Here is a 15,246-nt window from a genome sequence, read left to right as displayed (position 1 = left end):
TCTACCTGGGAATTCTTTTCACCTTTCAACCTTGCCCAACCTTTTCTGTTTCACTAATGAAACTTCAAGCAGCTCGTCTTCAGAATTTGTGCCCACATTGATAATCTGTATTGGAGGTTCAATCTGTTTTGGAAGCTTTTCAAGAATCCAGTGGTCTTCACTGATCTTGCTTTTTGACAAGACCACTACAATATCACCTCCAGTATTTCTTTACCTCCTCCCAATCTGGATAGGGAATGCTTTTGAATGACTATTTGAATAAGGGGTCACAGACACTGGAAGAACTTTTACTACATATCAATGTCCTCAACTTGCTTACAGCTTGTTGAGTATGCTCTTAATTTTTTCCTCTCTTTATTTATTATGATGATAACCTTATACAGTCACATGTGAATGTCTTATATTGACCACCAAGCGAGGACCAGGTCCAGGACCCTCTGCCTACAGATGCTTATATCCTTTTGAGCTAATTTCAATCAGGTGACTTTAATAGCCTATAATGTACCAGGTAGGTGCACTGAAAATCACTGTAGGCTTTCTTCACAAGACCATCATGTCCTACTCACAGAATGGTCCCTCTGTTCTCAAATCCTCTGATGAATATGCTCCAAACTTAAAATTCTCCAAACAGATGCCTTTGGCATGCCTTAAAATACAAGTTTTGTTCTCTTTTGGTTTCTGATAATTTACTTTTTACTGAAGCTGCTAATTTTCTCTCAGTCAGGACTATTCCCATTTCATCCTTTATGCCCCTGTTATTTTCTACCCTCTTCCTCAAGTTCTTGAGGATTTAGAACATGTATTGTTGAGCCCTGATTGTTTCTTGTTAATGGCCTGCAAAACTGTGGTTTCCATTACCTTGGCACTTTTCCATCTGAGCCCCTTCCTCATCCCAACATTCTCTACTTTCTGATCCCTTTGTACCACATCTCTCTTTCATCAAGGAATGGCATCTTTTCATCCTCATATGTGGGATTTGTCTGGTCCTTTGTTTGTTGAGTCAAACTATCCAATCATGCAGTTTTCTTTTTTCTGTGTATAATATAAATGGTATTCTTATTGCCATTGGTCTATCCTTCACCATTTCCCCTCTGACCAAGCTACCTTAAAATATGTTACTTCCTTTTTCATATGGCTATTCAACCAGGGCTTATCTGTCTTTATCATAGCATATTATCAGGGAACACTATCTACTGCATTCCATTTTTCCCAGTATTGCAGAAGTTTATATTCACATGTCCTTACCACCCTCTCCTGTTCCTTCCTTATCCATAGTCTTTCTCAACTTAATCCTTTGCTCAATTAGGACCTACAGTCATGTGAAAAAGAAAGGGCACCCTATCAAAACCTGTGTATTTTTGTAACATTTTTGGATATATAGATGTTTAATCTCAATTTCAACAATTCTGAGAGATTATAGGAATATAACTAAATTAAAACTGAAGAAAAGACTTTTCAAGATCTTCTGTAAATGTAATTCTACAAAAATGCATATTCTGAGGAAAAAGTTAGGACACCCTACCCCCTAATAGCTAGGGTTACCCCCTTTGGCTGAAATAACTGCAGTGAGATGCTTCTTGTAGCCATCTACCAGTCTCTGACATCAGTCTGAAGAAAGTTTGCCCCACTCATCAATGCAGAATTCTTTCAGCTGTGAGATGGAATTATAAGATATATCATAAGTTTTGGAGGTGACAGCGCAAATAGGACACACATTGCGTTGGAGATACACCGTCTATGAGTCTTAATAGGCCCGGCATAGCCAGGTGGGTTAATGTGTTCGACTCGTAGTCTGAGGGTCGCGGGTTTGAATCCCCATCGTACCAAACATGCTCGCCCTTTCAGCCGTGGGGGCGTTATAATGTGATGGTCAATCCCACTATTCGTTGGTAAAAGAGTAGCCCAAGAGTTGGCGGTTGGTGGTAATGACTTACACTGCTAAATTAGGGACGGCGCAGATAGCCCTCGAGTAGCTTTGCCAAATTCAAAAATCAAACAAACAAACACTCTTAACTTCCAATTCGCTAGTCTCACATAAGAAGATTAGAAATTTAGAAATCGGAAGAGCGAGATATAGGTGCTGAAGCCCGCAACGTCCAACATCTACAGTCATGTGAAAAAGTTAGGACACCATATGAAAGCCTGTGTATTTTTGTAACATTTTTGGATATATAGATATTTAATCTCAATTTTAACAATATTGAGAGATTATAGGAATATAACTAAACAATTAAAACTAAAGAAAAGACTTTTCAAGATGATATTCTGTAAATGTAATTCTACAAAAATGCATATTCTAACTGAGGAAAAAGTAAGGACACCCTACCCCCTAATAGCTAGTGTTACCCCATTTGGCTGAAATAACTGCAGTGAGACGCTTCTTGTAGCCATTTACCAGTTTCTGACATCGGTGTGAAGAAAGTTTGCCCACTCCTCAATACAGAATTCTTTCAACTGTGAGATGTTTGAGGGGTTTCTTGCATGTACAGCCCATTTCAAGTCACCCTACAGCATCTCAATGGGATTAAAATCTGGGCTTTGACTCGGCCATTCCAGGACTCTCCATATATTAGTTTTCAGCCAGTCCTTGGTGGATTTACTAGTATGTTTTAGGTCATTGTCGTGTTGCAGGGTCCAGTTCCGCTTCAGCTTTAATTTTCGTACAGATGGTCTCGCATGATCCTCAAGCACCCTCTGATACACGGTAGAATTCATGGTGGATTCTATGATTGTGAGCTGTCCAGGTCCTGCTGCAGCAAAGCAGCCCCAAACTATGACACTTCCACCTCCATGCTTCACAGTTGGTATGAGGTTCTTTTCCTGGAATGCTGTATTTGGTTTACGCAAAACGTGTTCTATATTATGGTATCCAAATAATTCAATTTTAGACTCATCTGTCCAAAGAACATTATTCTAGAAGTCCTGGTCTTTGTCTAAATTCTCTCTGGCAAACTTCAGTCTGGCCTTGATTTTTCTCTTAGAGAGCAAAGGTTTCCTCCTTGCACACCTCCCATGCAAGTTAAACTTGTTCAGTCTCTTTCTGATTGTAGAGGCATGCACTTTCACATCAACAGTAGCCAGAGCCTGCTGTAGGTCCCGTGATGACATGTTAGGGTGTTTGGAGACCTCTTTTAGCATCTTGTGGTCTGCTCTTGGGGTGAACTTACTTGGTTGGACAGACCTGGGCGTGTTGGCAGTTATTTTGAAAACCCTCCACTTGTTGACTACTTTCCAGACAGTGGAATGGCTGATTTTAAAATCTTTTGGGATCTTTTTAAATCCCTTACCCAACTCATAAGCTGCTACAATTTCTTTCTGAAGGCCTCAGACAGCTCTTTTGCTCTCACCATGGTGCTCACTCTCACTTCAACAGTCAGGAGCACACCAAACTAAATGTCTGAGGTTTAAATAGGGCAAGCATTATTCAAAATGCTGAGTGATGATCTTCTAATCATGTGCACCTGGTGTGATACACCTGTGTGTGAGTTGAGCCATTTTAAGTGGGAATAAATGTTGGGGTGTCCTAACTTTTTTCCCAGTTAGAATATGCATTTTTGTAGAATTACATTTACAGAAGATCTTGAAAAGTCTTTTCTTCAGTTTTAATCGTTTAGTTATATTCCTATAATCTCTCAGTATTATTGAAATTTAGATTAAATATCTATATATCCAAAAATGTTACAAAAATATACATGTTTTTATAGAGTGCCTTAACTTTTTCAAATGACTGTAAATGTGATTCTTCATGTTCTCTCTGGGGTTTTTCAAATCTCTTGTCACCTCATCCTTGTATCATCTCTCTCTTAAAAGCTATTTTTTTCCTTCTTGCCTGTTTTTGACATCTCTATGATGTCTATGTCATTATTTCCTCCTCACTCACCTTTTTCTTTAGCCTGGCTGATTATTTCTTCTCATGACTTTTGCTGCTTTTCTCCAGTATCCCTTTCTTTTATATCCCATCTTTATGAATATTCTGACCCATCTGTGCTGCACTTCCTCCTTTAAGAGTTTAATCATTTTCCTTTTTTTCATTAGAATCCTTACTCAGATACTTCTCTTCCATTTCCTTATCAGATGGATTACCAACTAATCTATCTAGTTTACTTTTCTTTGGGGTTGAAATAGCATTAACTCTTCTGGGTCTCCTTTGACCAGTTTCAACACCTTACATATACCCTTGTAGTTCATTTTGCCATTTTCTAGAGAAGGTTCTTTAGGCTGGCAAGTGGACTACCCCACCCACCTTTATCATTCACTATTTACACCACTTGGCTATCACATCTTTGGATGGATTTAGATTTCAGCCAATAGGACCTCCTTCAATCCACCTTGAACTTTAATATCAGTGTACTTATATTTTGCTCATCACTAAGTTATTATAGGATCCCCCAAGGTGCCTAGTGTTGCCTCCCAGGGTATACTTATTAAAACTCTGCATTGAACCAGAATAATAGAAAATGTTTATGCCATCTGCCCTGAAACTGCTAGTGTTTATTGTGAGATGGAGTGTTCTGGAAGAACACCTGAGGTTTCTTTGTAATATTTTTGTGTATACCTATATTATATTTTGTGTAAGATCCATACTGTAACTGTTTCACTGACTTTCATGTAAAAAAACCAGCACCAGAATTATGTTTCTCCCACTTCTCTAGTCAGTGCTTACCAGCTTTTAAAAATAGGGTTTTATAGTTACCCATTGCACTATCTTCAATGAAAAACTTTTCCAGACTGAAGGACCAATGGAGATCTGGTACATTCTCTGGGTCGCCCCAACACAAATTCTGCCCTCCTTGTTGAATGAAGTACAGGGGATGCTTGCCACTTACATTTCCTAATTTCTGGTATGATGCACCATGGAGAATCTCCACCAATTGCAACCTAACCTTAGGGGTTAAACCATGGAGTCCATCTATGGTGAGAAATGGGTTTGAGGTCATACCAAAGTGTAGTGTAGGTCATCCTGCCTCTAAAACCATTATACATTACAATATTTAGGTAAAAAAAGAAAAATGTTGCAACTCACTGTTTCAGTCCTTATACATCTTGCCTCCTGTAGCCAAAGTCTATTCAGTAAAGTCAAGGTGATCACTATCTTTCCAGTCCATTTCATTTCACAATGAAAGCAAACAAATAGTATCATACTCCTGCAGCTGCCATGTGATCTGTAGAGACTAGTAATAGAGTTGAGGTAACTGACCACACCATATACATCAGTGATGTATCACTTTCATTCTGTATTTCCACAATACGCAAGGAGCTCATAATGACTGATGGTCAAGTACAGGTTTATATAAGTGTCCATACTGACATGATTACATACAGTGCTCTCCTCTTTCAACTGCTTTCAACTGTCTGTAATAGAGGAAGTGGGTACAGATACTTATCTCAAGCACATTTCTCAAACAGCTGATTTTAACCCATCCAGTTTGATGGTAGAGGAGATGAACAAAAAGGTAGTCTGAATGAGACCTAACCTCACTATGCATATTGATTATCAGTTAGCTTGTTTGCAAGTACTTAAGTGGACATGTACCTATTTTACCCATTTTTGCAACATGTTTATGGCTTTTTCACCTCTTCTATTCTCAAGCATGGACAAAGAGTATACCCTGGACAAGAAGAGATGTGATCTCCCACGTTTATACCCCTATGAATTCTCTACCATTATGTATCACACCCCATTGGATTCCTTCAGATGCTTTCTGATGAGAGTTTATCTAGCTAGTCTTTGCACTCCACCATCTGAGCATGGGTTTGTGTGAAGAAGTGAGTATTAATTTCATAAGTTAATATTTTCCTCATTTGAAAATTTATCTTAAACAAATATTCACCTAAAACATTCTCTCCCATTCACTGCACTTTCCTAGTGCTAATTTCTTTATTATCTAGTCATAAAATGAGAATTCGTAAGTCCAAATTTAGATAGATATTGCACTTGGAAATGTGTTGCATTTGTGTTGGTGGAGGGTTCTACTGCATGATGAAATCATCTTGAAGTGGTTCAAATTCAGTTAATTTCATATGAGATAAAGTGAGATTTTTACAAGGCTGGTAACTTTAGTCATCTCTGGTATACAATGTGCAAACTCAATGTGTGTGAGGAAAGTTTAATTTTTATCATGTTTCTACATGGGAAAAGATGTGGAGTATAACTTATTTCCTGTTTTTCGTTTTTTGTTGCACGTGTACAGAAGTTATATAACTTAACAAAAGGGCTCTTCACTTTTAAATATGTCAATAGAGGAGTTGGAAAGTTGTGAAATCAGACAACCAAGGCAACAGTATAGGTGATTACAGTTTTATAGAGTTCATTCTCTAAGACATTTGCTGTAGTGATACAATTGTCTTTTGTTTTAACCTCCTTTTACCACTCAGTAGAGTGCGTATTGGAATGCTGTTCTCACAATACCTGAGAACAGAATAAAGCATTTATGTGGCAAGCAAATGAATATTCAGCTATTATATGTTGATGAACATGTAGATCTAAAGTACAGTCTAGAGAGGTGCAGAAGTCTACCAAGGTTGCTACAGCAGAATTTGCTTTGTTTTAAACGTTATATGTGACATATGCATACTCAGGTGTACATTGATAGTTTTAATGGCATTTCCTGAATGATAGTAGGTAAATAGCATCCTTGAATTTAAATCTGATATAAAGGGCTGCTCTATGGCTTGTGAAATGGAGAAAAGTTCTTGTGATCTAGTTTTCTTATTAATCAGTCATAGAGAAGAGATTTGGCATTTGCATATAGATTCAGTTCTGAGTTGGAAGGTTTGAAACTAACTATAGCAGTCTTCTTGTTTGTTGCATCTTTCAACCTACTTGTTGTATAGGTAATTTTCCATTCAGTTAATTATCAACTTAACCAGCTTACTTTCAAGTATAGTTTATTTCACATTTAACTTCATAATAGTCAATACACTAGTCTTCTGACTGTATGATCAGTCATTCTTCTGTCTTCTCAAACAAATAAAATGTTTATTTTTATTTCATCTTAACACTGAGTCTTATCCTTTTTTCTACCTATGACAAATTGTCTTTTTTGCACACTAAGTCCTTAAATCTCAAGCTATAGCAGAGGTCAGATAACTGTGTGATATAAAACCATGATAAATATATATTAAAAGACTACCTTTTTATCTTTTGTCCCAATACATTGTATTTATATCTCATAGAAGTTAATACCATTACTTTGCAGTGCATTTTAGCTTTATTACATAATATTTTCTATCCTACTTCCTCACAGACTTTTCTTCTCTTATTATTTATGATTATAATGAGAGTTTTATGGGCTATACAATTTAAAAATTCCAAAATTGTTTGAAAAGAAAAGACAAAGTAATTATTAAAAAAATAACATTGGATGCATCATTCGTCAAGTTGGAAGAGACACAAATTCATTGTTTACAGTAAAGTTATGTAATGAAGAGTAAATCAGGTTTAAAAAGATAAGTATTTATTTGTCAGTGTATGTATAAGTATGTATAAAAGATAAGTGTATGTATATGTAATTAGCCTACTTCATTGAAAATTGACCACTGATGAATTTCTCAGTCATACTGGGTAGAGCAAATACCTATCTGGCAGTTATTTTGATGAAAATTAATTATTTCTTTGGTATCAGTGGGGACATATGGCTTAATGTGGCAGCCAGTAAATGCATCAGCAGGATAGCATAGTCCTTGGGGTAGGTGCACTTATTCATTATTCCACCTCTGAGCAGTTGGTGGATATTGCTGAACACGATTGCAGAGAACAAATGTCAGACATTTGAGGCAACTTGTGGTTGTTCTAGGGTAGCTGGTATACTTCAATGATGTCATCTGGTGGGTGCTTAGAGGTTGTTATTGTATCACTGTTGGTGTTGGTATGATTGCTAGTTTGCTGGTCTTTAAGAAAGATAGTGGTTGTAGTATCTTTTGGATATACAATGTTTTGTTGTTTCTGTGTGAGTGGTGAGATGTGTCTGTGAGTGCTGTAGTTGACAACAGAGAAGAGTCTAAGTCTTCATCCAACATAACAGATGGCTTTGCAGCATCAAGCATATTCTAACACTCTCCCTAAAGAATGAGTCTTCTTTTTCTTCTTGCTGACACAACTCATGCTCATAGTATCTGAGCGACAAGAAGATACTTTTTTTCAAAGTAGTAGTATTAATGAGGACTTGTATTTTCTGGGTGGATTTAGTGAGACTAGTTGCAACTTCAACAATTAAGAGATAAGGGTTGTTGGGTAGTATATTTGAGCAAGCAAAAAGCAGTAGTTATTACATGTGCTCTTAGTCAGTGTTGAGAGTAAATTGTGAATGAATATGACTAATCTATAGCACTAGTAGTGAAAGAATCTCTGCAGATCCTGCTAAAATAGCAGTTACATGAGATTGGCCTCAACCTGTAACCAATCAGTAAGCCCACAGTTTCATTGGTTATTTTGCCATACTACGTACAGTTTGTGGTAAACATTGCAAAATCACATCAATATCAGAGTTCACTAAAAAAGAAAAAGAAAAAAAGACACATTTCAGACAGAGTGGTAAATGTGGTAAAGCACATCAATCTAAGCTAATGATTAAAGTTGATACGGTGTGTTCTTGTTAGATACTAAAGTTAGTCATAGTGGAACGAGGTTAGTGTTATCATATCAAAATGGAGTATAAAACATAATAATGGATACAAGTCACAAGACCATAACTTTATAATGCAAATACTTTAGTGATGAAGAAAGAATTGCTGGTATTCACAGCTTTCATAACACAATATCAGTGGTACTGTACTGGTTATCAAACAAGTATTTCCTGAAAAAGAATAGTGCAATATTTAAAAGTGCTCACATTTTGAGTATTGTTTGAAAAGCATTATAACTTTTGTTTGTGAACCTTTGTGCTGTCTTTTTTATCAGAACACTATCTGTATAGTAGAAAGTTCATTTTTAAGCTGAATGGTGAAATAGTTGATGAATGTTAAAATCAGAAGGGAATAACTGCTCACTGAATGATGGCATTTCAGGAGTATGATTTTTTTTCATACAGCATTATTTGAGTCTGTAACACAGAAATGGTGAAAGATGAAACCCTGTCTACTTGATGAATGTCATAATCCTGAATGCATTGTGAAAGATGAAACCATTTTTGTCATAGTGATAACAACATTTCAGAAGCTTCAGTTAGAACAACCAAACAATCAGAACTAACATGACTGTGTCTTGCTGTGCAGCATGGTAAAGCCCAGCAAGTTTAGATTAAGGAATGTAGTACTGACACTATGGTACTTATATAAACAGTTACATGTGCAAAATGTTGTACTGTGCAATTTTTATAAACTACTGGTCCCTGGTTGTCAGCCTGTGTTGCAGCTAGTTGTGCCTATAGTTTTATGGAACAAGATTTTTCATTCTTTTCATAGTTCAGAGACTATAAAGTGCCAAGATGTAATCTGCACTTATGTTCCCTTTCTGTGGTTATTCAACTGGCTGCATTTGTATCAAGATAGTGTACATCACCTAATGAAAGAGGGTAAACTCTAGTAAAAGAATGTTGATCCTCTTCTGCAGGGAATAGTCTTGAATATCTTTGTAAATAACATATCAATGGAATTATCTGCTTCAGGAAGTGACCTAAAACTTATCCATTGGTTGATATGTCAGCACATTTCAAGGCTAATGTAAAAACTCTTGTGAACTGGATTACCCATGACTTGGCTGAAGAGACCAATAAGTTATAGGAAGTTGAGTGTGTGCCTTGGAAGACCCAAACCTAGCAGAGAAGAAAAGAAAAAGTGCCAGATCTGGAGGTGAGATATCTCTGACTAACTTTGTGATTGTTTAGGCCAGAGTTAACCATTGTTATAAGCAACTAGAAAAGTCATTTGGTTGCCAAAGCAATGACTGAAAGAAAGTGATGCTTCTTGCTTTTCAAGCTATAAGGTGATGTTTACTGTATATAACTTATGCATTTCTTTGTAAGATATTTTTCACTTCATCATCAAAAGCCATGACATCTGATGCAAGAAGATGTAAGCCCAAATGCATTTGTAATTTGAACAATTGAAGACAGCTAGGAGATGCAAATCGTCAGTTGAAAGGATGTTGTTACCCTTGTTGCTTGAGGTGTTATTAGTACATTTGATATATGGTGGTATTATATGCTGAATTCTATAATGCTCTATTCTCAAGATGTGTGTGAATTACCTATATTACTGTTGATCAATCCCATAGAAAGATAGGGAGGTTATAATCTTTAGATAACGCCTGACTACCAAGAGAGAAAAGTCCTATCTATTTTAATATACTTAAAGTGAACTGTACAGCCATAACTTCAAGTAGAGCATGGGTATAATCTCAGTGAAATGATAAAAACAAAGGCAAGTAAAAGTATCTTAACAGTTTTCTGAATCATGTGTTTCATGAAAACTACACATACTTGGAATAACTTACTAATTTTGAAAAATACTATAGTAAAACAATGTAGAAAATGCATTGGTGTGGCTGCTTCCCAGAAAATTAATGTTTAACGCATAAATAAACTACAGATTTTATGCAATCATATTTAATAAACTGAAGTAATTAATGATATATTTCTATTTATATGTATATAGGAAGTTGAGAAGAATCTAACACCTAAACAATGTGCCGTATTAGATGTGGCTTTGGATACCATTAAACAGTACTTCTATGCTAATGGTAATGGGCTGAAAAAGGCATTTTTGGACAAAAATACTGAACTTCAGTCATTACGTTATGTCTTATCATTGTACACACAGACAACAGACACTCTTGTAAAGACATTTGTCAGCACTCAAACAAAGCAAGGTAAAGTATACACAAAACTTTGTTTCACTATTTTTGATACCCTTGATTAAAATGTTTGCTAGTACTCAGCAAACAATGTAAGGTTTCTCACAAACTTCTGATTATGAATCATAAACTCTAAAACTTAAAAATTTTAATATGTAAATGTCATTCTTTCTCAGACTACTGAAATTATGGTTTAGTAACAAGTATTTAAGTTCATGTCATTGCAAATATATGCTACTGGATCTATGATAAAGGCATTCTTCTTATTACATCAGCCATTATATATTATATTTAGTAGCACATGTTGCTAAGAATATAATTCAGCTTTTGTTACAACTGTCATCATAATAAGCCATTTGAAGTTGTATTATTTTTTTTATAGATTCCTGATGGAGTAACATAAACGAATGAAATATATTTCTTTAGAGTGATAAGTGACAAATATTTTTAATGATTCTGTTCTTTAGAGAATTCAGCCACGGAAGAAGGAAGTGTTGGTGAGGTTTCTATTCAAGTGGACCTCTTCACCCACCCTGGTACAGGAGAGTACAAAATTACCATAAAAGGTAGGCAAAAGCTTCTTTTTTCTACTGTTTAAAAACTATTTTATTTACATATGTTCAAACATTGTAATAAATTTGTTTCTTAAAATTTCAAATTCTCCATATAGGTGTATAGGTCTATATTTGTACCTTGCCTCTCTGCATTTATGAAATGTTTTGCACAATCTTAGACTGCCAAAACATCTGGATAAAAATAATTTTAATCACACCTACCCATGTGTGCAAAACAGTTTTAAAAATTTACAAAAGTGTGAAAAAAACTACTGTCTTCTTTATTATGAATGATTTAAGAATAGTTTTGGAATAATCAAATATTATTTGAAACTAGAAAGTTAAAATTGGTTTTTTAGAAGCTTTTGCTTTTTGACTCTTTCCTTTCTTTCTGTTTAAAATTGAGATAATGCAGAATAAAGTGATAAATTTTTGTTGTATGTCTTTCCTATAAAATATGTTGTGTAATAAAAAGATAAAATGTGTATTAAAAAACTTTAGTTAAATGATGAAATATTCAAGATTTTCTCCATGTTATGCAGTTAACAATCACAAAGGAAATGTTCTACAGAGCCTTTAAAATTATAAGAAAATTCCAAGAAATAAAGAGATGAGGAATCATTATATCTGGTGGTGTGATATTTTTACTGTACACTTAATTCAACTAATAATAGTCTCAACTATAAATGTAGTAATGTATTCTACTTCATACCAATTAACTTGGCTGGCATGGCCAAGTGATTAAGTCACTTGACTCATAATCTGAGAGTTGTAGGTTTGAATCCCTGTCACACCAAACATGCTTGCCCTTTCAGCCATGGGGGCAATATAATGTGATGGTCAATCCCACTATTTGTTGGTAAAAGAGTAACCCAAGAATTGGCAGTGGGTGGTGATTGCTAGCTGCCTTTATTCTAGTCTTACATTGCTAAATTAGGGAAAGCTAGCAGAGACTGCCCTCTTGTAGCTTTTCACAATATTCAAAACAAACAAACAAACCAATTAAATTTATAATTGTTCTTTAAAAACAATTTTGAAACTTCAGCTTATCTCATGCTAGGTAAATCCTGCTGATTTTACTTTCATGTGTTTATTTATAACATTTAACACAGAGAAAACTCAGAATATTTCATTATTCAACATCACTCTCTTACTACAAACTCATATTCTTATTGAAGTTTACCTTCAAAATGTGTATTACCTACAAGTAAACATTTTATTTGTTGTCATCCAACATCTAAAGTTTACATCAGTCCAGTTTCAGAGTTGAAAGCTGACCCAGTAATTCAGCAAGCTTCACATGGTGTTACTTTAATTGTTATAGACAATGATGAAGTCTCTTTAACAATAATATAATTTTGAATGATCATCTATAGTATCTTAAACTGGACATAGTTGAACAAGTTCATATATAAAGGTGAAGTACATTATATTGAGGTAATTTGGAATCTCATTGTGTCTTTACATTCCATGTTGCAATTACATGTTATGCTCTGTGAATGACTATGCATTTTGACATTAGTCCTGCAGCTTAGTTTTCAATACCAAAAGTTGTGTTGTAAGATTGTCATGTCTAAACCACCCACTCCTCCCTACTTGTTTTTTATAATGCATGTAGGGGTAGGAAGATTATTGTTTCCCAGTTCCTGTTTGAAAAACTCAATCTCACAGAAAATTCATATGCTTCACCACTTCCAATAATTTGTTCAGTGTATCTTCACATCGAAAAGCATGAATATCACTTTTGTTTTCCAGTTACTTGAGGTATGAAGTGAGTGAATGGATATGTCATGAAAGTGTAACTTGTGCACATGTGACTTCTTTCAGATTTTCAAACAGAAATCATTTTTAGTTATGTTGCATGCTTTTGCCTGAACCACATGGGCTGCTGTTGTATTTACTTTGTGTTTGGGGATTTTTATCCTCCCATTACAGGATGTTGCATTTTGCTTGTCATGGCTGTGATGTGACTTGTTGCAGATCTCTTTCTGAATGATCCTGGCATCCCATATTAATCCATATTCTTTTGTTTTCTACTGCTGTTAAGTACAAGTGACATCCAAATCTTAAAAATTGTAAATTCTTGATCTAAACATCTTTATTATCTGCTTGTATGAACATTTTGCATCACAAAGGGCTGTTGCAAAAGCAGTCATTTTTGCTAGCATGATACTATCTATGAAATGTCAAACATTGTTAAAATGTAGTTTTGACATCAGCCATTTCAGTGCATTTTTATATCAGGTGCAGTTATTGTTTGACTTGCTGATTTACACATTCAAAATTGTTTTAATATAACGTAGCAAATTTCTGTAATTAAAATTTTTTTGCTGAATATGAAATACAAGTACAATCCCAATTACTTCTTTTTTTTATCCTGTTCATAAACTGAATTTTGATCAGTCTTCTAAATTTATATATTTTTGCAGTTATAAAGATTCAAGTTATGCTTATTACACAACAATGATAATTTTGGAGCTGTATCTTCCAGAGAAAACTTTTCTTTGCTATTACTAATTTAGTGTCTTTTCTTTTCACAAACTTTTAAATAATTTTGTTATTTGGATTACAATCTATGAGAAGATGCAAACTATATTTTTCAGTTAGATTCTTTTAAATCACTTTGAAACTCTTCAAATTTCGAAGATGAACTAGTATAATCTGTCTTAATGATCTTTGTTTCATTTCTGAGCTTTCTGTTAGAAAATTCGATAGAAGACATTTCCAAAACAAGTTCAACATATTCCCAAAGTACACCTGAGACTTGCTTTAGTTTGACATGTTTGTATTCATATTGACTGCATAAACTAAAATATGCAATGTATTCATCCAACTTTATTTATATTTCTTTCATCATATATCAGTGCAATGTAAAATTTGTTGATCAGCCACTTTACAGTCAATATTTCCAGCATTGTATTTCCATACCAAACTTCATCATCATGTCTTGTTCTTTTCAATCCACTTATAAAAAACCACCACACTTATTTTTCCATGTATTAAATCCTTAAACATCTAGCTTTTGTGGAGATCAACAGGTTAACATGTATGAGGTTGATCCTTTGTGATCAGAAAACTGTAAAATATATTCCATACTCTCTATGAGTTTTGTAAATGTTTCTCTCTCTACCAGTTCATTGTACTATCAAAAATCACATGAGAAATAACTTCAGAACTCACATGTTTCTCTTGGTACCTTTCTGTCACATCTTTTGATATACTATTCTGTCATTTTATGTAAATATCATATCAATAGAATCATCATATGTGACACAACCATACAATATCATTGCTAGGATGAAGAATAATCAGCCTGAAATAACCAGCATATAACTTTCCATAAAAATGAGGTCAATTGCAACAACATTTTGCAATCAAAAACTAAATGGACAGAGGTAAATGGTGAACAGGTTGTAATACATACACAGGAAAGAAAACTTTTTATTATTTGTGTATACTTACATAAAATGATGTTACAGTAAATAAAACAGTTTTATATTTAATGTTAATTCCTTTTCAAGTAATACAATATCCTAAATATCCTCTACTATAAATATAGTTGAGAAAATTAAGTGTTTTACTCAAAAATGCAAGTTTTGATCATGTTATTTGAATGTGAGACAGATTGCACAAATGAATAAAAAATAATTTCATTAAGGAAGGTCTAGGAAAACTCTATTTTATTAATTTAGAATAATTTGTTTTTAGTGGTTGCAGCAAATGACCTACACTGGCTAAATACCAGTATGTTTCGACCTTTTGTGGAAGTTAGTCTGATTGGTCCTAACTTGAGCCACAAGAAACGGAAATATGCTACAAAATCAAAAAACAATAACTGGTCTCCAAAATACAATGAAACTTTCCACTTGTAAGTATATGTTTCATGTTTCTAAACTGTCA

The 15,246-nt window shown here is 34.5% G+C and overlaps 1 protein-coding gene across 1 annotated transcript in view; it reads left to right on the top strand.

Moving 5' to 3' along the window:
• LOC143249080 (protein unc-13 homolog B-like) overlaps window positions 1-15,246 on the top strand; it is a 169,435-nt gene that overhangs the window by 146,560 nt on the left and 7,629 nt on the right. Inside the window, 3 exon segments of the mRNA XM_076498292.1 lie at window positions 10,594-10,807; window positions 11,260-11,358; window positions 15,055-15,214. Coding sequence (XP_076354407.1) covers window positions 10,594-10,807; window positions 11,260-11,358; window positions 15,055-15,214 — 473 coding nt within the window.

Source organism: Tachypleus tridentatus, chromosome 4 (genome assembly GCF_004210375.1).
Source record: "Tachypleus tridentatus isolate NWPU-2018 chromosome 4, ASM421037v1, whole genome shotgun sequence".
NCBI classification, from domain to species: Eukaryota; Metazoa; Arthropoda; class Merostomata; order Xiphosura; family Limulidae; genus Tachypleus; species Tachypleus tridentatus.
Note: the sequence above shows the minus strand (reverse complement) of the source record. Positions and strands in the feature narration are given on the sequence as shown.